General features: G+C 31.7%; 1 protein-coding gene across 1 annotated transcript; it reads left to right on the top strand.

Moving 5' to 3' along the window:
* On the top strand, positions 1 to 27,252 carry LOC139526528 (interferon-induced very large GTPase 1-like). The gene is made up of 9 exons (XM_071321684.1): positions 1 to 195; positions 910 to 985; positions 2,693 to 2,850; positions 8,330 to 8,474; positions 9,298 to 9,437; positions 13,128 to 13,263; positions 14,237 to 14,373; positions 17,067 to 17,157; positions 23,585 to 27,252. Exons 1-9 carry the CDS (start codon positions 1 to 3, stop codon positions 27,250 to 27,252), a joined length of 4,746 nt encoding a protein of 1,581 aa, XP_071177785.1.
* Positions 27,253 to 27,955: the final 703 nt, after the last annotated feature.

A 27,955-nucleotide genomic window follows, 5' to 3' on the forward strand; every position in this document is an offset into this window, starting at 1 on the left:
ATGGTCCTTCAAAGATTATTACCATTAGGACTGGGAGGAGCAGCAGTAGCAATACTTTATAGTTTTGATGTGCCGTATATTCTTCTTGTTGTTATTTGCCTGTTTTTTATACATGCTTTATCAAAATTTTGGACGAAGAAGCCGACTGTCAAATCGAAAGCAGAAGACAGTCAAAATACAAACACAGTCACTAAGGTAGGTTTAACAGATCAAACGAACAGAACATAAGTTTTACTTAAAATATTTGCAAAATTTATTTAATTCTGGTAAATGATTATTTCTGTAAAGCCATGTAAACTCGCATTGTCAATAAGTTTCTTCTAGAAAAAAAGAACCATTACAAAAACAGTCAAATAACACCGAACTCTGAGAAAATTTCGAAGGGAAATTTCCTTATGAAATTGCAAAATCAAATTCATTAAAAGAATAGAGAACAACAATCCAATTCCGAACTTAGTACATGCATAGTGTAGGAAATGGTGGAATAAATCTGATGTTATAGCTAGGTTGAACTTTCATTTGTTTTAAAGTCGCTTAAATTCGCGAGTCGCGAATTGCATGATATCCAAAAGGAACACAATATGTGACATGACATATTTAACAAAATAACAGACCAAACAACTATTGTTATATTTAAAGATATACGACTGACAGTATCAGTCAACACATTCGTGATGGAGTATGTAAAAATCATGGTGTAGAATCAATTTGTCGATGCAAATCTTAGGGTTTGTGCTAGCATCAAAATTGTGGAAAGCTTCTATATATAGTTCTTGACAAATAATTCATATACACTGTTTTCTCTGACGTTATCATGATGCACTCTTATTAGAAAATAATGTGAAGATAAATCCATGCGTCTCTTAAATTAGTTAATTAATTAATTATAAATTTAATTATTGGTTTTAGGATCTTTCTGAAAGTAAGAAGTCGGACAATTCAAGTTGCGGTTTAACAGAAGAATCGGTAGATAGTGACTTCGTAGGTAAAAATAATATAATTAACCTTCTGCATAAACATTGTTCTACGTTTCAATTTTGTATGTATGGTGTATCATCACACTAAAGTATTTATATTACATTCTGTACATTGTTTTGATCCGTATATTTTATATAACGCTGGTAGAGAGTTCTGAATATTATATTGTTCTGTGAAGTAATGACAGATAGTAGTGAACGTAAAGAAAAAAATAAAATGTTGTATCAGAAAAAAAAATTTCGTTCTTTGGCAGTCGTTCCGCGTCAATTGTGAATTTGATGGTCATAAGATAAGATATCGTAGCATCGCACAACCAAACCGGTTTATTAATTTGAATCATAACTGACAACGGAAAAGCTTCAAACTAATTACTTTATATCTCTATTTGTGAATGCAAGCGTCCGTTATAATTTCAAAAGTTTTTTTCCAAAAACTGTTAAATAAATATTATAGACTCCTTCTTAAAAAAGGGAATTTAATAAAGTAGCTTGTAAATTCTGATTAACAAAATTCAACATGGTTTTGGTTTTACCCTAAAACTGTATCGGCTGTTCAATACTGATACAGATGTATAGTTTTTATCATACTTATCATGTATAGATAACCCTCCAAACCTTTTTGAATGGGCTTATGGTTACTCGTGACATTTCTGATAACCATCTAACTTTCTTAATGGTAGCGAGAATCTCAGTATTATACACTTCAGAAGTAACAAAAAAAATATATTACTGGTCGAACAACTTAAACATAATTTATACATTTCAATATACTATTACATATGCCAGTAGCATGAGTTGGACGTTAATCAACCAACACTCAATCAATCAATCATATTCGTATATGTTAGATATTATAGTTTTGTCTTGTATTACTTTATAATATTTCTGGCGGGTTTTATTATTTGTAAAAATAAGATTGTTAGTTGTTTCGTTCGAAATTTTGCACAGGTGATATATCGCGCCTTATAAAGCTAGCTATAAGGCATGATTTTTTTTTTTATTATTAAAAATCATACTGAGACCTATTGTAGACTATGTCGTGGTCATATGAACTCTTTTGGATATTTTTTATAATGAGTACGCCTAAAGGGCAATGAGATACTATGACTTTGTATCTCACGGTTTAACCTTTTTAACGTGCTTTCCAATCTCAAATGATTTTCACACGTTCAAATGTAAACGCAAAGAAGAATTCTAAATAAGGCACATAAAATAAACAATCACACTTTCTAACATTTTTCAGTATTGAAATGTTTAATACATTATGAATGTATATGTATTTTTGACATAGTTATCCAAAAAATCTTTTTAAGCACATAACATCATAAAATAATATAGTAACCATAACACACTGACTTCGCTGTTCATATAAACAAGTTTAATATACCTTGGTTAAATACTGCTCTTTTTGAGTTTTGTCATATAATGTAATACAACTTTATTTTAATTGGGACTCTATACATACATGATAAATCTGGTAAAAATTTTAACATGTTTGCTTGTATTGAATATATTATTTATTCTATTATAGTGCAACTGTTTTAGATTGACAAATAACCTTATTTGAAAAGGAATCGTTAATATTTTGGTCCTGGCAAATGGCATGTTTCAGATGGCCGATGAATGCATGTCAACTGATTGTTTATATTAAAAATTATGACTGTTAACTGATTTTCTAAAGCAGAATAAATAAAACGCTTGTATTTGCCTTTTAGAAAACCCACATGACTATCCATACGAACCGAATTCCTTACTAAATGAAGAAAACATATCATTACAACAAAACTCAAAGATACCTGAAATGACTCCTTGCGAAGAAAATGGAACCAGTGAATATCACGATGGCTTCGAAGATATTATTTCATATGATATGGTAAGATTCATTTTAATTGTGAATTATAAATGAGATTTATTCATAATTACTCATATTTTCCCTTATATTTGATGGAGGTTCTGTCAAATGAGCAATGTTTATACATGACCCTTGTGGAAAAGTAAATGGAAATATCGTTCTTATATCACAAATTCTGGTATCAAAATTACATGACGAAATTTTAGATCAAGTATACATGTAAAAGCACAAAGTTTCTATTTCTGTTTTTGTCAGGAAGCGTGAGCTGTCATGAATATATTCAATTCGTATTTTGAGAGACATCGGAAATCGTAGTAATCAATATTTCGTCAATAGATCTTTAGGTATGCCTTGTTTAAAGTCTGCATTTGTTAACACTTAACGAATGTTAGCTCGTAACTGTGACTTTTAATGGTAAAAAATAAATATTTTACAGGAGGTATGTAATGCGTCCTCATTAGATTACCAACCACCGATAAAACGGTCATACTGTAACATGCAAGTCATTGCTCTAGTATTTTGGTGTGGGAACACTTTTTTTCTATTAGTTTACAAGTGGCTATGAACATGATGAACTAATTTTCAAGTACTCTAAAAATTCTTACACATCGGACATACGTACTCTTTGTTTTTCTTTGTTTAATGAATGCTATTCTTAGTTCCGTTCTTATCGAATGAGGAAAGCTTTTGCAGCTAATTTTATCTATTTCTTCTCCCATATTCTTATATTACATTTTAACAATAATATACAGGATTTAGCGTTTACAAACAATCTTTAAGTTCTGTCCCAATTATAAAAGTCTCTATTTCATTGATTTCCATCATAATTTTTTTTTACTGCTTAAATTCACATTTTAGTTTTTTTGTTTTTTCTCGGTTTTTCAATGTTTTATTTTGTGAATCAGAAATTTATAGTCTACTGTATAATATTTATTTTCTTATAGTCCAAAATTTGTACGGTTACATTTAACAGTTTTGGTTTATTCATTCACGTCTGAATTAATAGTTCTTTGTATATTGTAACAGCTATAAACTATAAAAATGATTCAGATACATCCTGGTTTATCGAAACAAAATTTTGGTATTGTTTAAGAGATTGTACGATAGAATAATGCACACTCACGAAAAAACATTACAGTCAACAGAAACCAACTCAATTTCAATTGATCACAGGTTTTAAAGAAAACATTGTAAAAACAAATTTCAAGAAATAGTTTATGTATATCCCATATGATAATGGGCTTTATAAGAATATGTTCTTTTATCGTTGGTTGTAAGACTATAATAGAGCCACCCCAAAGCTTGTGTAGCCAAACATTCACTTGATTTCATCCTTTCGTTTTTAAGACAAAAAACGCCATGAAAGTTTCAACGAAATCCAGTCTTAGGCAGATATTTCAATACAAGGATACAATATTTGAACAAACAAAATAGACAGTTGGACGGGCAAACAGACACATGAAACAAATCAATGTTAACATTTCATCCTCCTTGATTGTTTTATCGTAGTCGGCGTGCATCGAATTAAAGAATTCGACTTCAATATGATGATTTGATCACTTGCCCAACTTCATTAGAAAATAAAAAGAAACTTGAGAATTGTGTTTCCTGCTATTGATCTGAAAAATTTCAGAAACAGAAGAAATAAGGGCAAAATTCATAGTTACTTCTCTGGTTGGCTTACAGATGCATTGAGACTTCATTTTAATTATGAAATAATGGATGCTTTAATATCAGTACGCGAGAGAAGAGGTGTGACTTCTGGAATTTTTTTTTAAATTGAAATGGAATGAAGTTAACTCTACGTAAAAATTCGATCAAACTTAACATAAACTAATGATGTTTGATTTGCATCTCATAAGTATTGGATATAGCGTTTTCCGATTTATATAGTTATAGTACATTTCTCTGCAAAATGCACTAATAATGGTTTTCTCTATTTTTGCTAATGGTAAAAAAGAAGTATTTATGAGATATTTCAGTACAAAAGGGGTAAGTGTAAATCAAATGAACTAAATATGATTCATGTATGAGTCAGGGATGGGGTCGATAACTTTAACATGTAATCGATTAAATTACAATAACTTTGCTTTGTCTTATAAAGACGAAATGCGCGACTGGCGTACTAAATTATAATCCTGGTACCTATGATAACTATTTACACCACTGGGTCGATGCCACTGCTGGTGGACGTTTCGTCTCCGAGGGTGTCACCAGCCCAGTAGTCAGCACTTCGATTATGTGTCCTTTTTATAAATTTAATGTTTACAAAGCTTTGAATTTTTCGAAAAACTAAGGATTTTCTTATCACAGGAATAGATTACCTTAGCCGTATTTGGCACAACTTTTTGAAATTTTGGATCCTCAATGCTCTTCAACTTCGTACTTATTTGGTTTTATAAATATTTTGATATGAGCGTCACTGATGACTCTTATGTAGACGAAACGAGCGTCTGGCGTACTAAATTATAATCCTGGTAACTTTGATAACTATTTGCTAATGAAATGTAATAGATAACATTACAATCACACCTAATTTCAAATGTAATTGATTACTTTAGATTACTTTTCTTTAAAGTTATCATGATTACTTTGGATTACTTATGATTACATTGAATATGGCAATATCAAAAAATTTCTTATAATTTTATTATCTTCACGAAAAAGTTAATTTTTGTGATTTCTTTTAAGCCTTAATTTATTCATCTTATTTAAAAGAATTTAGATACACTAGTACAGTGTAACATGTGTAATTTGATAACATAGCTATAGACAAGTGTCCTTTCTCTATGTAAAAGATGTAGCTTTGTTTTTATCTACAAATTTTAACCAACTACCCTATTAACAAAAACCTGAACAAATAAAGAAAAAAAAATTAAGTATAGTTTTATTGTCTGTTGGGTCATAACTGACACATCCATAAATGTTTTACAGGTGTTACATTTTGTAATCACTAATCACATGCATTTATGTGAACCATCAAAGACAAATTGGAACTAAATGATTTCTGCTTTTGAATTTCAATGTAATTTTATCAAAATATTTAGCAAACTTTTTCTGAAATTGGAGTTAATATCAGAAGTGTTCAATCAAGGAACAAAAAATTATTTCAAGGCATGTTCTTGTATCATAAGAGCTCAATATCACAACGAAACATTGGAAAGGCAAATTACTTTAGTAAACTGTTAACAAAATAAAACACTTGGTTATACAAAACTTGTTTTATAGATAATACAAGTTATCGCCTTAAACAAAGTCCCATCAAAGTGAATACTAGTTTCATGATTTTTCATTCATGCTTTACATTTTCTTATTTTCATATTGTCTATCAAAACATATTGTGATATATATATATACAAGATTTGTAATAAGCAAGTAATCATATGAACGTAATCTTAAAGTAATCTAAAATTAATCATGATTACAGTTGTATTTTGCTATGAAATCGATTACATTACGATTACTTGTCAACAGAAATAACAAGATTACTGATTACATAGGATTACACTACAAAATGTAATCGATTACAGCTGATTACGATTACTGATTACAATTACTTCATGCCTGGAATGAGTATGTTTTGGAGTTATATACCACAAACACCGAGTGTATTGTGAATTCGTATATTACATATCAGGGTTTCCCCTGGGTCAATTATTTTTTTCGCCACCTCATTCGCCAAAACAATATATTTTTCGCCACTTTATTATTTTTTTCGCCAAGTAACATAAATATGTTTTTCCTGTTGTGCCCTTTTGTACTAAGAAGTAATTTTTACAACAAAACAAAAGCTTTTATCACATGAAATTGATCCCTCATTTCATGTGTAGTCATTACATTGAAGGGTTACTCTCATTCGAGGGGTTGTTCCCAGTCTTTTGGATAGATTATTTCATAACGACAGTTTTCTTTTCTTGACCATCATAAATGAAAAAGTTGAGACGTACAACTATGCTTGAAACACGTGCGTGTGTCACTCAAACGACTTTATTAAAGTCAAAGGATAAAAGAATTAAAATTTTAAAGTTTTAAATCGGAGATTTTTCTTGCTTTTGAACAATTTTCGTCACAACAACAGCTTTCTTTTCAAAACTACATGTATCTTTAAAGGGAGAGATGTCAAAAGTTTGCTTCAAACACGTGCGTCGCAAAGATGTAAATATTAAAATTCTGTATGTGACATTTATAGCGGAAGCCATTTGACCATATCATTTTGTGAAACAATTCAATCAACACCTTTATTAATTAGTCCTTTGTTGTCGATAGCTATAAAATGCAATCAGCTGATTATTGATTTTCTGTCTAAATCTAAATGAGGTCAAGGTGAATTCCGAGTATTGTCTGATCGGGTAAAGTCCGAGAAACTCGAAAAAAAGTAAATAAACAAGATGGAGGAAAATAAATCGGTTTATATATAATTTCTTTCGCCAAATTCGTTCGCAAATGACGAATTTTTATCGCCACAATTATTATTTTTTCGCAAATTGCGAAAATGGCGACCGCCAGCGGAAACCCTGTTACATATATCACATTCATAATCTACACTTAAACTCTTCCATACTTCTAGATAACGTCGGCATAGTAATTATTAACAAATGAAAACAATTTCAACCAGATAGTTTAAAAAAAATAAATACACTTTAACTAACTATTATTAAATAGAATTAATAAACTGAGAAGCAATGTGGTTTGCTTTATACGAGGTCTAACGTCAAATGTTTATTATGAGAGTTGTTCAATTTCACAATTTTTCATATTGATTGAGTGATTCTTCATATTGCCTCATTAGTTATTTCCATGCATCAAGAAAAATATGTACACAGATAAAAGAAATAAGTTTTTGTTATATTTTGTCAGTTTCATATAGTAAAAAATAATCAGTTTCTCTTCATTTATTCGTTATTTGAGTATTTTTTTTATTAACAAATTGTGTACATTACATATTACACTAGTACCAAAAATTTACATTAAAACTTACAAAACTCAAAATGAAACTGACAAAGAGTTAAAATTCAAATTGTTGTAAAATATCAAAACAGTCTCAAATTTGTGTTTCTATAGCAAATAAGAATTTGGTATACTAGAAAGGTCCCCCCTAATCATGCGACCATGTGCTGCTTATAGTGATTATACAACAGGTGTTTTGTAACTAAAGAATAGTTTCAGAAAAACCTTATCACAACATTTACGCTTTTCTTTATCTAACCAAAGGCATAACTTTTCGAGGAACATTCTCTGACGTCCTGACATCTGACATCCTAAAATATTCAACCTTGGCAGCAGTTATCAAACTACATAAACAAGTATTGCTTGCATGCTTGTATTTTCTGTTTCATGGAAGGCAAACAAGTCCGATCATGATGCGGCTTCAGGTTAACAGCATGTTTGCACTTATCAGTTATTTTCATACAAGGAACGCATTTTATCACAGAATAAAGATCTTGGAGATGTTTTAGTTAGTCGGCATAATTATAACTCTGAAAGTGTTTTGTTTCTTTAGATACTGAAAGAAACACATGAATTTAAACATATACCGGACAGCACAATATCTAAAGTTGACGACCTCTCCAGGATTAGAATTGATGAAAACATTAGCATCGGAAAGGAAAATAGCCCTACTCAAAAGAATGAAAAGGACAAAGAAGGTACGATAGGAAAAAAGGGGTAAAAATCAGTTCAGATACCATTTTAAATAGGATTAACAAAATTACCATACTTCAGGGTAAATGCAAAATAGGGGGAAGTCAAAAATCCAAACTTATAGATAGATTATTGGATATGAACTAGTGGTCAGTAACAAAAATTAATCTTTGATCGGCGGCTTATGCTATTTAGGAATGCATAAATACCCTCCCGTCTCGATTTTTGGTATAAGTATTTGTATTTTCTGCTTGTATCAATCTGATAAGTGAAGCAATTTTCGACTGATTTTCATATTTTGTTCTTATGTTGTGCTGTAACATAACTGTCACATGCTAGTGGGGTTAATTGAGCGCTTACAAATATATTAAACCCAGTGCATTCTTTATGTACCTGTCCCAAGTCAGGACCCTGTAGCTCAGTTGTAGTCGTTTGTTCATGTCAGCAAGATTTGTTTTTCTTCAAATGTTTTCTAATAAATTTGGCTGCTCGTTTTCTAAATTAAATGATTTCATATTCAGCATATCGAGTCATTTTATAGCGGTCTATACGATATGGGATTTGCTCATTGTTGAAGACCATACAGTTGCCTATATTTGCTAACAACTATTAAATTTAGAATCTGTTGATAGGTCTCTTATTGGTAAAAATCCAACATCTCTTCATGTTAATTTGAAAATGAAACATTAGCATTTTCATTCTTCAGAAAAACGTGTTCATGATGGCGGGTGTATGAACATGATGAATGTTCAATAAATTGAATATATTTGAATTTGACCTTCGTCATTGCAGAATCGATTGAATAAAACCCCTTTAATTACTTTTCAGAAATTGGAAATGAATTTTCAAACAAACAGAATTCCTTGCCAAACAACGAAAATCTCAAAATACATGAAGTATCCCCTTACAACGAAAATGGGAGACAAGAATATCATAATGGTGTTGAGGATACTATTTCAAATGATATGGTAATATTTTGTATTATAAATGATAATAATATTTGTTAATTTATAGTTAATAATTGTTCATATTGTCCCTTTCATTAGTTAAAAGCTATTCGGACAATTGAACAATTCTTACACATCATGATACCATGAAGAATGTAATGCAAATTGTTTAACTATGTTACGCAGTAAGTTATTATGTAATATACCAGAATTTGAGAGTTGGTGCTACAGAGATAAATCACTTGTCATGAACTAACTATCGTACGAAAAACGAGAAAACAGTAATCTTGATGTTTTATTATAAAGGCAACCTTGTTTTTACATAACAGCGGTAGGTTAAAGTACACGATAACACATTAAATGTAAATTTGAATATTTATTTTTTTCGTAATGAAACAGGAGATGTTTCCATTTTCTCTCGTTTTCAAAGGCTCTTCAAACAGATTTTTAATTTTCATACAAAGTATTGTATGGTATTAGGGTGGCAAGAGGGTCTTAATTGTAGTCCATAAATTTGTTTGTCAAAATGAAGATTTGATTGTGCTTTTTCACAAATATAATGACAAATATGGGACACCGGACTTTTTTTCACAATACAGGTTGTGCATAAAATGTCAGATTTTGCGTGATGAAAAGACAACTACAAAAACAATTTGAAGAAGAGATGTGAGAAGATAGGTCTTATAAATTTCTTTCAGATAAGAAAAGAAAACATAGAGACACCGAACTAGGTTTTTTTTTGCTACATATTGTTATAGGAAAATTCACAACACTTTCTAAAAAAGAATAAATTTATCTGGGTTTTCTCCCCTACCATTCTATTATTTTCCCTTATTTTGTAAAGTTAAATTCTGGTAACTAATTATTCAATGCAAACATTTGTTTCTTTCTTAATATACATCTTCTAATACGTTCAGGTATTTCACATCCAATTTTTTATGGTAATATTCTTTATAAAGCACAAAGGTGTCAGTATTCACCTCAGAAACTTACAAAACCTTTGAATAGACTTATTAAGAAGGGATATAATTACGATACTGTTGTCAAGTCATTAAAGATTGCATATTTTGGCGTTAATATTGAGTCACTGATAAGGTCTTTGCATCGGAACTAAACACATTTATTCTAAAAACAGTTGTTGGCATGACACGGGTTATGTTCTTCTCATATATGTTATGATGGTATGATACTAAACCCCTAACAGGAAGGATTGTGCCTGATGTTCATATGATGAAATCATAATCTTTCAGTCAGTTTAATTGAAGTCTGGAGCTGGCATGTCAGTTAACTGCTAGTAGTCTGTTGTTATTTATGTATTATTGTCATTTTGTTTATTTTCTTTGGTTACATCTTCTGACATCAGACTCGGATTTCTCTTGAACTGAATTTTAATGTGCGTATTGTTATGCGTTTACTTTACTACATTGGTTAGAGGTATAGGGGGAGGGTTGAGATCTCACAAACATGTTTAACCCCGCCGCATTTTTGCGCCTGTCCCAAGTCAGGAGCCTCTGGCCTTTGTTAGTCTTGTATTATTTTAATTTTAGTTTCTTGTGTACAATTTGGAAATTAGTATGGCGTTCATTATCACTGGACTAGTATATATTTGTTTAGGGGCCAGCTGAAGGACGCCTCCGGGTGCGGGAATTTCTCGCTACATTGAAGACCTGTTGGTGACCCTCTGCTGTTGTTTTTTATTTGGTCGGGTTGTTGTCTCTTTGACACATTCCCCATTTCCATTCTCAATTTTATAATATTTAGAATATTCAATTATTCAAAAGTAGGAGAAGTCTCTATTTTGTTGATGGTCGAAAGTTTCCGTCTTGTAGCGTTACATTTAAATGCTGACAATATTAGACTCAACAAATCCAAAATTTGTGTAGCTACCCAATTTATTGAAGTCATTTTAAAGTTTGATAGACATAAAACACCGGGAAAATTTCAATGAAATCCAGTGTTAGGCAGATATTTTGTACAAAGTAAAAAAGTATGAACAAACAAAAAGATAGTGATACGGACGAACAGACACATTAAACAAATCAATAATAACGAATTATAAACATATTATCCTCCTTGGTTGTCTTTATGTTGTCGCGGCTTAGCTGGAATAAAAGCATTCAGCGTTCAATAAAATAAAAAAATAGAAATATGACACTTGTATTTTCTGCTATTTTTCTGCACAATTTACCCAACAAAAACAGTGAAACATTTTCAAACACACTTGGATGGTTTTGCTAACAGGTGCAGACAGGATTCATTTTGTAAGAAACAAATGGATGCGTTTATGTGAGTACACATAAAGAGATGTTACTTCTGGAAATTGTGGTTAAATTTAGTTGGAATGAAAAAAACTTTTAACAAAAGTTCTATCAAATTTGACAAAATATATTGTTGTTTCATTAGCATTTTTTTTATATGATATATCATTTTCTAGTTATATCGAGTTTTGGTACATTATATAACTCCGACACATGCAGACAATGATAAGTTTGTTCAACCAATGTCACAAGTTTTTATATATGTAATAGTTCATCACAACAAGCGTCAGTGTATACCATGTATTATAAATTCGGATAAATGAGACAAATTTGTGATTATGTGTCCGAGTTAATGCATCATACACCGATGTTATTGTACATTTGTATATTACTTATATCAAATACATAATCTACTTTTAAACTCGTCAATACCTATAGCTTACGTCTACGTACTAACTACTTGCACTTAAATCAATTTCAAACAAAACTATAATAATTAAAGGTTAAGAAATTTAAACACACTAAAACCAAAAATAAATTACACCTAGGATGTTAAATCTGACCATTTTTCATATTTACTGAGTAAGTGGTAAGATATATTAAACTTTTCCATGCGTTATGATAAAATTGTATGAAAATTAGTAAGATATTCTTCATTTATCTATAGTTTGAAGTATTCTTAGATAAACAACTAGTTTCCATTTCATAAAAAAGTCAGATAACTGAATGTTATATTTACAAAACACAAATGAAATTTGAAATGATATAAGTGTTTCAAAATATAAAAATTCAGATAAAAGTCTTTAATTTGTATTTTCGATAGCGAATGAGAATTGGTCGATCATCATAAACTACAGAAAAATAATTGAACAAAATAATGTAAAAAAACATATTTTATAGACTTTAATCCGTTATCACTAAAGCGCTCCGAACATGATGTGGATGCATGTTTTTGTTCAAAAGTATAATTTCCAAAAATGAAAATTTTATTCCAGGTTAAAAATCTTTCTATGACAACAGTTACCTATCGTTGACATTTATCTGCTATTGTACCAAACCGTACATGGTAATTTTAAATTGAAGAGCAGAATTAAACATTCAGAAATTTAAGAATTTGAATTTTTGAAAAAAAGATTCATTTATGTTTGTTTTTCCGTTTCACAGTTTATCTCATCTAAGATAATATTTACCTCTACTCATAACATTTGTATTGTGTAAGCTATTCTTATTTTCTGTGTTATGAATGTCTGCATAACATCACTTCATTGACATTCTGGATATTGTATGATCTATGAGTGCCAACCCTTTTACAGTTTGAAGTATGAAATATAAGTTTTAGAAGAAATGTTATACTCTTGAGTATATTTTGAACTTAAGATAAGAAATTCTTGTTTGTTTTTAGGTAGTCCGCATATTCATAGCATAGAGAAAACGTTTTTGTTTGTTTTCATAGGTAAAGAAAGAAAGAGACAAAATTAAACATACACTGGACAGTGCAATAGTAAAAGCTGAAGACTTTTCAAGTAATACGATTGATAAAGAAATTGGCATTGGTCATGAAACTATTTCTTCTAACAAGGACAAAGGAGGTATGAAGGGGGCAAAAATAAGTGAAGAAAACCCAATACACATACAACTTTAAAAAGTATTAACAAAAATACTAAACGCCAATGTAAATTCAAAATAGGGGAAATCCATAAAACCTTACAAAACGAAACGCTTGAATACATCAATTAATTGCTGGTGGTTATTCGTCCCCGAATGCATAATAAGTCCACTTGTTAGCAGTCATGTGTTGAAATGGAATATTATTGATGTGGTTATGTTCATGAAACTTATGTTCTTAAAATGTTAAATTGGTCTTCTTCCAATAACGTCATGACTAAATCTACAGGAAATATTTAGATCTATTGATATGGGGATGATTGATTGTGAGACAACTATCCATTAGAGTCTAATGAGGTGGATTTAACGAACTGGAAATACGGATATTATTGTACGGACTTGTATATCTCAAATGTTTTATATGAAGATGCTATTTACCAATCAAATTCCGAAATTTCATTTTGAAGGGGATTATCAAATGTACATCCGTCCTCGTTTCATCGATCATTTATTCAGCGAATGAGACTTATCATTAAGTGTGTGTTTACCATGATCAACAGGATGGGTGCAACTTGTGGAGCAGACTATGCTCACCCTTCCAAACACACGGGATTACCTCTATATTTTGTTGATGCTTGTGTTGATCAGGTGTTGAAGTGTTCTTTGTATTGTTTTGTAAACCATTATTTTCCTTTCTTCATAGTTTTGTATTTCAATTGTAGGATGAAAGCTATAAAAAAAAAAAAGAATGATATTACATTAGTTAAAATATAAACAAAATGTTAGAGAAAATCTGATACCTTTGCAGACAATTTTTTAACTAGAATATTTAACAATAATTCGCATTTTGTTTTTGCAAACTGATTGTTGATTTGTATATAACCTATCGGTACAACGATAGGTGATATAATCCACCTTGTTTGTTCTAAACGAATCCCTTTTCTCTTATTCTTTCAGAGAACAAAAATGGGCGTACTACTTTGCAATGTGCAGAAAATATACAACACAATTCTGAAATACCTGCCTTGATTCCTCAAGATGAAAATCTAACAGATATTTTTCAATGTGGTGCAGAAATAAAAAATACAACCAAGGTAGTTTTAATTTTTGAATGAAATTTAATGCATTGGTATTTTATCTAAAACTAGTGTTGACTTTTTATGTCCCACCTATAATAGCATAGGGGCATTATGTTTTCTGGTCTGTGCGTCCGTTCGTTCGTTCGTCTGTTTGTTCATCCGTTAGATCATCCGTTCAGGTTAAAGTTTTTGGTCAAGGTAGTTTTTGATGAAGCTGAAGTCCAATGAACTTGAAACTTAGTACACATGTTCCTTATGATATGATCTTTCTAATTTTAAAGCCAAATTAGACTGTTCACCCCAATTTCACGGTCCAATGAACATCGAAAATGAAATTGAAAGTTTCAGGTTAAAGTTTTTGATCGAAGTAGTTTTTGATAAAGTTGAAGTCCAATGAACTTGAAACGTAGTACACATCTATCCTATTCATATAGGATACATAAACAAATCTCGGCAACAAAAATCCTATTTTAAACCGGTGATGATAAACTGTTTAAGTGTACATTTATTATAGACAATTATATTTTTTGGACATCAGACAATCATATTTATTTTTGATTAATATTACTTGTATAATAAACACAAGATCAAATATAACATAATATTGATAATGAAATTCGAAATTAAGGTTGAAAATAAGTAACCGTGAGGTTGTCATTGTTTGTCTTTATTTTGGTAACAATAGTTACAACATCTTTTTATTTAAAGAACTGATTTTGTTATACCGTTCGTTTTAGATAACTTTTAAAACTATGTATTTATATGATTTGATTCATTGGTCTGTAAACATCCTCCTCTTTATGATATGCATTTGTTCACTTCTGTTTAAATAAAAGCAACTAGTGAGTTAAGACACCGATACATAATATCGGTGAACTAATTCGTAATGAATATATTATAATAAAACGTACGAAACACCAATTTCCGTTGCTTTTCATCAAACATGTTTGGCAGTTATCATTGCGAAATTGTTTATTTTTACAAAACAAATAGTTGATTTATACCGCTGGTTTGATATACATCATGACATAAACTATTTATATTAAAATATTATCGTTTTAGATTCTCAATAGTGAGTCTGACTGCTAGCGTATATATGCGAATTGACACTAACTATGATACTAGCTTGTGAAAACATATTTTCAAACGTCTGCGTGTATATATATATATGTCCAACGAGGTTGGTTGTAACAAATGGTTGATGTTCAATGTTTAATATTTGCGATAATGTTTCACTCTAAAGTGTCTGTGATGGGGTTTGAGTATTTTGAATAAAGTTGCGCATGTGTCTGATTTTTGTTTCTAAAGTTATACACTACACAGCTGAATCGATGATTTTGTTCTCTATATCAATAAAGTTGTTTAGTAATTTTTGCTTCTGATAAGGTTGTCAAATGTTTCGGTTAGTTCTTCTGGATCGATATTCTCCTTCGCTCCTTCTATCTTTTGAATTAGTTTTGTAAAAGCGTTTCTGTTCTCCGATCTTATCGATTTAAGCTTGTTTAAATCCATTGTTAACGGCATAATTCAACATTAAAGCATTAAACATGATAAATGTAGAGGTTAAAACTGTTGCCATTTAAGCTAAGATATACAAACACGTTTCTTCAGCTATATCTATTAATAACAACTCATAAATTACTACGGCAGCGTCACTAAACTCGCCAACGTCGATGATGGTACAAACTTAAGATGAAGTTCTCACACTTAATAATTCAAAATTTGTTGAATATGTTGATCACATTATTCCCATCAAATTTTAAAATATAGCATACAAAAGAAAAAAGTTAAATCTGCCTAATATTTTGACGTAAACGCATATATCTCCAAAGTTGGTACGATATTTAAGAGCTTGAATACCCCATCATGATTATATTGATAGAGGTTTGCTGCTAATAGGAAAGCTTCATGGGAAGCCACGTGATCGAAGTGGTGAAGTTGAAATCAATTCTTCGTTAATTTGACGAACGTTCTCACTAGTTGATTGGTCTTTTTGAAATTTCTGTTCCATACATGACGAATGATATACATACTCCAATAGTCATAACCACAATCCTATCACCTACTGTTAGACCACTTTAAGTTTTAGAGGGATTGATATTTTTCAGTATTTCGCGTTTCCCGTTTTTTTATATAGATTAGACAGTTGGTTTTCCCGATTGAAGGGTTTTACACATGTCCTTTTTGGGGCCCGTTATAGCTTGCTGTTCTGTATGAGCAAAGGCTCCGTGTTGAGGACCGTACTTTGAGCTATAAAAGTTTACTTTACAAATTGTGACTTGGATGATAGAGTTGTCTCATTGGCACTCATACCACATCTTTTTATATCTATTGTGTGTTGTCAGTAGCGTGTTGGTTTCCGTTTTTTGTCATTTCGTTGCCATTTTTTTTAGACTCATTAGTTCAAATAATTCTTTGATGTCTTCCACCTCTCTTTGCAATGACCAATTGATATTAATGCTATTCATGTTATATCGGCAGTTCTTTGAAAAAATTTCCTATGGAAACCGTTTCAGTGTCTGCATCTTTTGTTATCATCGATTGAGAATGTATATGAAGTTTTAAATTATGTACATGTAGAACAATAATAATAACTCTAGAAAGAAAAAAAGATAACAATTTGCGTGAAGCTAGTTGTTTTTAGTGATAGTTCTTCATGTGTTTTTCCACTCATTGTCATCCTTATTAAAGTCTTATTTTTTTTCCAGTTACTCACAGAAAATGATGACTTGAAAGATGAAGACATGTTGAAAAATGAAACGAGCACGACGCATTTTAAGATTGAAAAGATTAAAACAGGTAAGACATTACCCTTTTATTAAACGTACAGAATATACCCAATTACCAAGATCAAAATCAAAAGCTCGAAGGAGTCTAGTTTGCTCTAAAGTGTGACATTTATGAAACAAATATGTTTTTGAAGACTATTTTTTGGATGTATTATAACTTTCTTTGACAAGAGCATGCAGTATACCATAATTATGTTGTCCTTGTGTTTAATCTGCAATAATATCGTCTTCAAACATTATAATATCAATGAATGCGTGAACTTATTTAAGAAAAACCTCCAAATTTAGGAAATTAAATCATGACATCCTATTCACTCAAAAGTAAAATAACAAAAATACCGACCTCCATGGAATATTCAAAACAAAAATCCCTAACCAATTGGCAAATTAAAAAGCTCAAATAATTCAAACGAATGGACAACAACTGTCAATGTTCTGACTTGGCATGGGCATTTTTAGGGCCCGGCAACAAAATTGTCGGTGCCATATAGTTTTACCCTTGTCCGTCATTCCGTAATTCCGTCATTCCGTCATTCTGCAACAAACCATTATACGGAGGTTTTTTTCTAAACGCCTTCAGATATTGAGATGTTTTTTACCGAAATTACAGTCTTTAGACTTTGACAAATTGTTGAAAAGCACAGTTATACGGACTTTTTTGCTAAACTCCTTTAGATATTTAGATGATTTTTGGCAAGTGAGTTACAGATCAAGTTAAATTTTTGTTCTGTTCGGTATATATTTGTCAAAATTACGGGCTATTGACTTTGATAAATTGTTGAAAATCACAGTTATATGGACTTGTTTTCTAAATGCTTTCAGATATTGGGCTGATTTTTGGTATGTGAGCTAACCATGATGAGTTACAGATCAAGTTTAACTTTCGTTTTAAATCCGTTTACTTTTGCCAAAATTTAGGGTTTACAACTTTGAAAATTGTTGAAAATCGCAGTAATACGGACTCTTTTTAACTGATTTGTTATATGTGAGATCACCATCATGTGTGGTCCATATGTGTTATCGAAATTGCAGATTTTTCAACTTTTTGAGACGGGGCCATTCGTGTCGCTTTGGCATATCTAGTCTTATGAATAAATTGTAGAGTAAATCTAGTTTTATAGAAATTTAACCTCTCACTTGTATGACAGTCGCATAAAATTTGATAATATTGACCAATATGAGTCAATAAAACATAAAAGAAATAATTGGGGGGAAATGGAAAAAATAAGGGTACAGCACTCAACATTAGATTATGATCTTAATCCCTATTAAACAACAATTATGCCAACAAAGAAATACAATGGACATATAGACAAAGCACATTTATTAGCAAAAACGAATAATACCAAAATTTTAAATAATACAATGACAGGATGTATAAATAAAACCTCATGTCAATGGAAATCACCAAAAAAGGCAATGAAAGAATACTATAACACGTAATTTAGATGATAAAAAACGTCAGTACCGATAATCGATACTTCAAGACCTCCGTGCTTTATCTGTGAATTTAACACCAAGTATTCGTCATTAAGGTCTTGATATTTTTCGATAAACTTATTTCGAAAATAGACGAGACGTTCTTGGACATATCCCTTGTTAATCAAAATTCTGTTCAGACGTTTTGCAAAGTCAGAGTAGTAGCTACAAGCACTTTGTATATTAATTCCTTTAACTCTATCTGTAATATCTTAATGCGCACATCGTGTGCACGCAGATAGATCTTACTAAATATATATAATGATACTAAACCCCTAACGGGAAGGATTGTTGCTGATATTCATATAATGAAGACATAATCTTTCAATCAGTTTAATTGAAGTCTGGAGCTGGCATGTCAGTAAACTGCTAGTAGTGTGTTGTTAGTTATGTATTATTGTCATTTTGTTTATTTTCTTTGGTTACATCTTCTGACATCAAACTCGGACTTCTCTTGAACTGAATTTAATGTGCGTATTGTTATGCGTTTACTTTTCTACATTGGCTAGAGGTATTGGGGGAGGGTTGAGATCTTATAAACATGTTTAACCCCTCCGCATTTTTGCGCTTGTCCCAAGTCAAGAGCCTCTAGCCTTCGTTAGTGTTGTATCATTTTAAATTTTAGTTTCTTGTGTACAATTTGGAGTTAAGTATGGCGTTCATTATCACTGAACTGGTATATATATATGTTTTTAGTGGCCAGCTGAAGAAAGCCTCCGCTAGCGGAAATTTCTCGCTGCATAGAAGACCTCTTGGTGACCTTCTGTTGTTGTCTGTTCAATGGTCGGGTTGTTGTCTCTTTGACACAGTCCCCATTTCCATTCTCAATGTTATGATAACTTTTTTTTTATTGGACGTAGAGCAGACGTAGGATTGTTTCGATCGAGACATAAATCGGACGATTCCAAGAAATAAATTCTTTGATATTTATCAGTAAAATAAGCGATCTGTAGCTATTATTGTTGTGCAATTATGGCTCCAATGGGCATTGCTGTTGATTGCTTGACGATTTCTACAATTATGAAACAAAATACGTATAGGCACTTTTTGAGTATGAACCAGTTATTATATTCAATTACAATTACGTTCCCAAAATTTCTCTGAAGTTCTGCTAAAATGTCACTTTAAATTCAAGAATAATAATTACAAGAATATCCTGTTTTCTTGTTTTAAATATGTTTAAAGTAGCCATTACAGCGTAGCAAGTCTGTCGTTCGTCGGATCAAGTGAATACCGGAAATCATCTCCGGTCCCGAGTTCGTATAAAAATTTCGATGATTCAATGAAAACTACGACGATTTTTGTCACTTTTTTTATTTTTAACTATGAGCGTACCTACGACCCACTACACTATATGGACTGCATCAACAATGATCAACATTTTTGTTCAAGGAATGTCTTATATAAATATGATCGTGGGTCGTAGGTACGCTCATAGTGTAAAATGCAGAAAAGGGTTTGAAAACTTCCATTTTTCTTCCCTTTTCGCGAATCTTGAGGTCTTTACAGCAACAGAGCATGAATAATATCAGCGGAAGTTGAAAAATCTATTGATGTTTACAAAACTATAGGTTTTAAACTTTAGAAATATAGTATTATAATAAATGGCAAGTCACTTTTAATTTGAACGAAATTAAGGGGCTGTTCTCTGATGCTAATCGTACCTTGTCCTTTTGTGTAACTAAGAATAGAAGTGCTTTGGTCATCCCAGCACCTTTTCTTGATAGGGCTGCACTCACAGTTTGATTTGCCATAACTGTTATACGTTATGAAAAAGATGGACTAAACAGACTTTATTACACAATAAGTGTATAATTAACCACAAAATATCGTAAATTATGATTATGCTATGGTACACTTAAAAGAGTTATCGAATGAAAGACCGACCGCATGCATTTTGTTGGACACCAAAACACCCAAAGGTGTGTAACACAACAAGATAAACATTATAATATACATATGCTAGACTAAAATAACGTAAAAAATAAACGCAAAACGCACAAAATCCTAATGTATATTACAAACAGAAAAACGAATATAGGTCATTGTACGATTTCATTCTAATGCTCGGGGGAAAAGGATTGCTTCTTTCTTAAATCTTAAAGGCTATTAAAGGTGAAAAATTGTTCATTATAATTTCAATTGGAAATAGAACAAATGTAAGTCTAAATGATTTAAACCCTATAGGCTGCAGTTCTGTTAATATCGACAATGAAATTTTCCGTAGGCACTCCCTTTGCGACTAAAACTGTGACACTTTTACTATGAAGTTTCGTGAAAAATTATATCCCAGAACAGAAAGTTGATATGCACTCCTGTTTTATTCAAAGGTCCAAATATGGAGCAGTTTGGCATATTTTTAATATGTATATGCCTAGAACTTTTCTGAGTTTTACTTATACTTAAATTCTCTACCAAATACAAAAACCTAATCTTAAGGACGATGTGAATCAGTCATAAACATACTTCTTTTAATTCATTGAAAAATAAATTGACCAGCTTCCATATAAACGCTCGTGAATAAATTGTTAGTCGCAGATTGTATCACCAGCCCAGTTGTCAGCACTTCGGTCATTGTAGGGAAAAATCATTGTAAAATTGATTTAGATTTGCTGTTGAACAAATTCTGGAAATTTTTAAAATAAATAATATGACAACAACATAGCAAAATAAATAAAAGACAAAATAAAAACAATATTAGACAAAGCATAAAACAAAACAAAGAAAATTAAAGACTGAGCAACACAACCCTAAAAATATTGGGCTGATCTAATGTGACCCAGAAGTGTACGTAGACTCTGCTACATACGTGGCACCCGTTGTGTTGCTAATATAAATACACAACCGGTTACAAATCTTGAACTATAGGTACATTCGGTTAATAGAGGACGGGATTGTGGTTACAATTGGAACATATCCGTCGTCATCATTAAAACAAATATTCCATAACGGTCAACCAACTCGTGAGGTGACTGTACCGTTTAGGAAGATATGATTTCACGTTCAGCACCTGGTTTCTTCGGCTTAAAAGTTTCAGTTTCAGCAACAAACATTTATCAAAGAAATTAGGATATGAAATACAAGTAATGGCATATCGTTTTTACTCGGAGATATATACTTCATGTGAAATCATCTCGTTTGTCATTAAGAATTGATTTTATTTACCCTCAATGTCATTTTTGAAATGCTCCTTACGATACAAGGCAGATTTAGTCCAATTTTGAGTCAAAAAAGGAGGAAGCATAGATGCAATAAACACAGTGATATAACATTTATAGGAGGGTTGCTGTTCAAAAGGAAGCTATTAAACCAAGAGTTCCAAATGGTGAAGTTGAAATCATCCCTTCGTAAATTTTACGGACGCCATCACGAGTTGGTTGACCGTTATGGAATAACCGTTTCACAAATGATATCGGATATGTTCCTTACGTCGTAACTACAATCCCCTTCCCTTTCCTGAATGTGACCTACCGAATGAGACTATTTACCGGATTTGTTATCACATAAGCAACATGACGGGTGCCGCATGTGGAGCAGGATCTGCTTACCCTTCCAGAGCACCTGAGATCACCCCTAGTTTTGTGGTGGGGTTCGTGTTGTTTATTCTTTAGTTTTCTATGTTGTGTCGTGTGTGCTGTTGTTTGTTTATCGTTTTTATTTTTAGCCATGGCGTTGTCAGTTTGTTTTAGATTTATGAGTTTGACTGTCCCTTTGGTATCTTTCGTCCCTCTTTTATTAATATAGGAAAACATGAAGTTAAAAGACGGTGCTAGGTTTGTCTCTTCATGAGAAGCTCCTGAATAAAGTCGATCTCATATAAATATAGGAAAAAGTCTGAAAGAAGAAAAGCAATTTTTGTTCCCATGGAAATGACGATTGTTTATCAAAAACACCTCTTTCAAACGTTACAAATATGTATTGTTAATAAAAAAAAAAAAAAAAGACGCAAGCATCTTGATCAATTCAATATTAGAGAATGTTTTGTTTTAATCAGATTGATTTTCTTACAAAGTTCTATTATCCCTACCTATGACAAGATACATGTATCTACGCTTTTTTATGACTCCAAAAAATATACCAAATCCTACAATTTGACTATCAGTTTAGAATGTGGAATACTTGTGTAAAGCGTAGAAAGGTAAAATGTTGTCTTTTTTATTAAGAAAGATACAAAATTTAGTCCTGGTATCTATCATGAGTTTATTTGAAGATCTTTGGAATCTTTAAGTATCAATTTCTGGTTCCCTTTACCTCTGGCAAAGTTGTTTTCTGATAAATCTTTTTTAATGATGCAGAAAGAGGTTACGTTGAGCCCTTTGAAGACCGATAATGGTATCGTAGTTGGATAACATTGCTACAATAACAACACTGTTTTTTTTTTTAATTTTAAACAGAGAAGAAAATCGGGTTTGTTTTACTGTTTAACTGCAGCTAAGTTCTTTAGTTATGCTCTTTGGTTGTGCAATAACAAAGTGCATTGCTTTGTTTTGTGAGCTCATTGGTTAATTTGAACTTAGATTATGGTTTTGTTGAAATATCGATTTATTGTTAAAAGTACAAGTGAACTACCATTCCAACGTCAGATAAATTTAATTAAGTAAGTAATGTAAATGTTGTACTGGTTTTTTTTCTCTTCTAATTCAAGACGACCTTTTACTAATTTTGTATAAAGTGTAAATGTAATACCATCAAAAATATATACATATGATTATGTATTAACCATCATTGCGTACAGTTTGATGAACCAGAAATCTCTCTTTGGCGGGTTTTAACTTGTCCAAATGTGGTACTGTACATGTGCTCATACATAAATTGTGTAAATTTATTCGAAAGTAAAATAAATTCATTTTAAATTTTTCACTGTTAATGTGCATTATTTAAGAATATATCAAAACTATTATATCATTTAACTAATCAATGATAGCTATGGACGTTAAGTTCTCAAATTTATGTTCTAGATGAGGAAGAACAGGAGTCAAAAAACTTTAGAACACCAATACCAGACGATACATGCAGAAGCATTGCTGAATTCCTGAAACGTATTGGATTAGAAACATTTTACCCGAATAATTTACAATTAATGGATGCATTGAAGATTCGGACTCCAACAACGTCTCCTGAGCTGAAAGATATTGCCTTAAAATTTGTTGAAAATATTGTTATGGTAAATTGTAACTGTAGAGATCAAATGCTTCAAAAACTTATGAATAACAAGTTTAATACCACGGATGATAATAGGGATGAAGAAGAAGCGATGTATAGCGTAGAAAATATTTTAAATGATACGGAAGATGAAAATGAAACTGAAATAAACCCGCTGGACATCCTGCTTGTCCTCTTTAAATGTAGTAGCCCAATGCTTAAACAAATAATTTCTAATAAATTGTTCATGTGTAAACTTGCAATTCCGTTTATCCTTCCTACTTTTAAAAATGAACCTATAGAGTTATGTGTTTGGCCATTTCGGTCCATTATTTTAGAAAGTAAAGTACACAAGGGTTCAATCCAAGATATGTCTGTAGAATGCGCATGTGAAATTGTCTCTTTTGTTCGAATAGGTCGTCCTTCCGTATCAAAATCGAAACTAGTGAATGAAGTTCTGAACGATCAGTACCACAATACATTTTCAAATAGGGACTGCCCACTTGGGACATCAAGACGAAAAATAAGCGACGGAATTGTAGAAGCTTCATGGTACATTCCTTCAAACAAATTAGCAGTTCTTAAAAATATAACAATGTTTCTCAATTTGAGAGGCGATGCTTTAGAACATAATGAACAACTTTTTGGGGTGTCACAGATAACAGATATTTTAGTAGTGGTGCTAGATATCAATAGTCTCGAAGACAAATTATTTATGTTTTTTCTGAATGATATGTTAAATACTTCAAAATGTATTCTGTTAGCAATTAATGCATATCAAAATAACAAAAACGATGTTAAAGAAAGAATCAAAAGTTTTACTAAAACAATTGCAAACTACCGACGACTAGTCAATATTTGTATATTGTCGATGGATGGACAAATGAGAAGTTCTTCTAACACAAAAACTGAAATGAGAAAGGCAATTGCAGCAATGATGAAGGAAAATGTAGACGAGTCCGTATACAGTAGGATATCAAAATGTAAACTAAAGGTAGACGAGGAAGATATTATTTACAGAAATGCAAGACAAAACGCATTAGATGTTTTAAAGCATTTCCCAAAAGAAATATCAAAAGAGACAGTAGTTCCTTTACAGGGAGCAAATTGGGCATCTTGGAGTAAAAAACAGAAAAATGTTTATAAGTCATCTCAGTACAAAAGTTTGGAGGAACTGAGTAAAATAAAGACAGAAATGGATGAAGATCGACAAAAACAGGTGAAGGAATGTGAAAACTTAGGACCTTTTATAAAAACATTTTTAGACATTTTATCAAAATTGATCAGTTCAGATACGGAATGCACGGTGTTTGTTCTATGGTTAAAACATTTCCTCGATCAGAGATCAAGGTCGGTACTTCCTGGATACCTGTCCAAATATCAGAGTGATTGGCAGGCTTTGAAGACTAAAAGAGACAACCAAGAAGATGATACTGTTATAAAAAGATGTAAAGAAGATTTGACAAAGAGTGAATTAAAACTTGACGAAGCTTCGTTTGGATTTGAACATTTATGTCGCGAAATGGGTCAAATATTTGAATCACTAAATCAATGTAAACCTGATCATGCTGATGCCATCAACCTGCGAAAATTAGCAGAAACGCTTCCTTTCATAACAGCAAAACTGCTGGTCATGGGACAACCATTTGAAATAATGGACGGTGACGTCTCTAACATACCTTTGTGTTGGGTAAGAGCTGTTCTGGAACAGTTGAGAGGAATTTTAGGAGACAAACGGCTTTTAGCATTGTCGGTGTTGGGTATTCAAGGTTCTGGAAAGTCCATACTGCTTAATACGATGTTTGGACTTCAATTTGCAGTAAGTGCCGGTAGATGCACCAGAGGTGTCTTCATTCAGTTAGTACCAGTAGAGATAGACAAATCAAAATTTGACTACATTCTCGTTATTGATACAGAAGGCCTTAGAGCCCCGGAGTTAGCCAATCAGAAACACAGCCATGATAATGAATTAGCAACTTTTGTTATAGGTCTTGGTGACATTACAATTGTCAACGTTAAGGGCGAAAATGCAACTGAAATAAAAGATGTTCTACAAATTGTTGTTCATGCTTTCCTCAGGCTAAAATTAACCAATGAAAAATTGAATTTGAAAAAGACCTGTGTTTTTGTTCACCAAAATGTACCAGCATTGGATGCTAACGATAGAATGATGCAAGGTAGACGAAAATTTGTAGAAGTTCTTGATGAAATGACAAAAGAAGCGGCGGAACAAGAAAATATTGCTGATATACAGTCATTCAATCAAGTTATAAATTTTGATAGTGAAAACAATGTCTGGTATTTTTCGAATCTTTGGCACGGTGATCCGCCAATGGCTCCTACTAATCCTGGATATAGCGAAATTGTGAGCACAGTCAAGGATACAATCATGCATAGGCTTACACCTGGTAGAGAAACATATTTGACAATCACAGACACTATTTCGCGAATAGAAGATCTATGGAATGGTATTCTGAAAGACGATTTTGTGTTCAGTTTTCGTAATAGTCTTGAGCTTAAGGCATACAATAGCATGGATCAACAATGTCAAACTATCACATGGAAATTAGAAAAGTATGTTTTAGAATTTATCAAATCTGAAGCAAAAAGTAAACTTGTCAATTGCGAGAATGAGGTTGCCCTTGAAAATGAAGTGCCAAGCATAATGATGCATCTTTCAAAAGAAGTTGACAAACAGGTTAAAGATCTTAACAGTGAAATGAACTCCTTTGTTAACGAAAGTACTCTAAAAGACATTATGATCCAGTGGACACAGGCAAAACAAAACAGATTTGTTCTCCTTGCAGAAAGTCTTATTATCAAAGCAAAATCCGCTGTAAATAGTACAAAAGAAGAATTAAGAATAAAAATAATGCGTGTGAAAGAAAAAACCAAACATGAAATAGAAATAAACGAAATGGGTAAACAGTTAGCTCTTGAAATGAAAGGACAGGTGCCAGATGACAGTGTTTTGACAAAGAAATTTGATAGTCTATGGAATTCTTGGATCAATAAGTTTGAAACGAATGACATCAGGAATTTCGTTCCTATTAAGAAACAAATAGAATCAATGCTTTGTGAGTTGTTTCCATCAGATGCACGATTCTTAGATGGCTTCATAGATGAAAATATTAGTTTACCAGAAGAAAAGGAGTATCAAAACATGACACAACTTTATGGAACTTTAACAAAAAATTATATATCAACTAAGAAGCATCTTAGTATTTATAAATGGAGGATTGGTATAGTGTGGCTCGAGTCGACTCCAGAACAGTATAATCACCAAGCAATTGATTTAACCAACAAAATATTTAGAAAAATTGATATTAAACTAGGAGAAATTGTTAAATATGACATTCGATTTGACTCGTCATACGTTACAGAAATATTTCATATTGTGGCACAGGAAATTCATGACTTTAATCTTCACACCACAAATGATTATAAATTTAACTTGCTTCCACCATTTCGTGCAATGATTTGAAATCATATTGTTCGATATGTAATAGTCTTTTTCACAAGAATGCATGATGCATATAATAAAAAAAACAGCCCAAAAGCGCAAATGGAAGAGTATAAAGGCACGGCATGGGAGCTGTTCAAAAATACAGTGGAAGATAAGACTGAAGATGTTATTGCACTAGGATTTTTCAAAGATGTCATAGTAAAAGCTATAATAGATCAAGCGTCCGAATGTCTTCCTATCGATGCACAAGAAAGTATACAAATTCTTTTTGGAAATGGGAAATACAGTTTGATTAAAGATATACTCATCTATTTGGCTGAAGCAGATGACTTTGAAGCGTATAAATCATATATCCAAGATCCGTTAATCTTCGCTCATGAATGGATAAAGAACTTTTTAGATTGGAAACTATTTCAGGAAAAACAGGGAAATGAATGCTTGTATACAAAGTTAGCAAAAAGTCGAGTATCAAGAATGTTTGTGCATATTTCAAAATGCACTGCAGATACCACGGAAGATTTCATAAGCGGAAAGTCAAATTGTATATCCGAATGGATAGATAAATTTTTACAGCAAAACTGCAAATCCGCAGACTTACCCCTCTCTCATGATGTTTTCGTGCATGTAAGAAATAGGAAAGTATCTGATATAGTTGCGTTCGCCACTATGTTAAAAGAAGAACTTCCTTTGATTGAATGTAAAGTAATGAGCAATTTTTCAC

This window comes from Mytilus edulis, chromosome 6 (assembly GCF_963676685.1).
Source record: "Mytilus edulis chromosome 6, xbMytEdul2.2, whole genome shotgun sequence".
NCBI lineage: Eukaryota > Metazoa > Mollusca > Bivalvia > Mytilida > Mytilidae > Mytilus > Mytilus edulis.

What these genes read in the sequence shown, in the direction of transcription:
- LOC139526528 (XM_071321684.1), top strand. Translation starts at nt 1, where the DNA reads ATGGTCCTTCAAAGATTATTACCATTAGGACTGGGAGGAGCAGCAGTA. An exon ending in ATATTATTTCATATGATATG is followed by an intron (nt 2,851 to 8,329) that starts GTAAGATTCATT and finishes TTGTTTCTTTAG; the next exon opens with ATACTGAAAGAAACACATGA. An exon ending in ATACTATTTCAAATGATATG is followed by an intron (nt 9,438 to 13,127) that starts GTAATATTTTGT and finishes TTGTTTTCATAG; the next exon opens with GTAAAGAAAGAAAGAGACAA.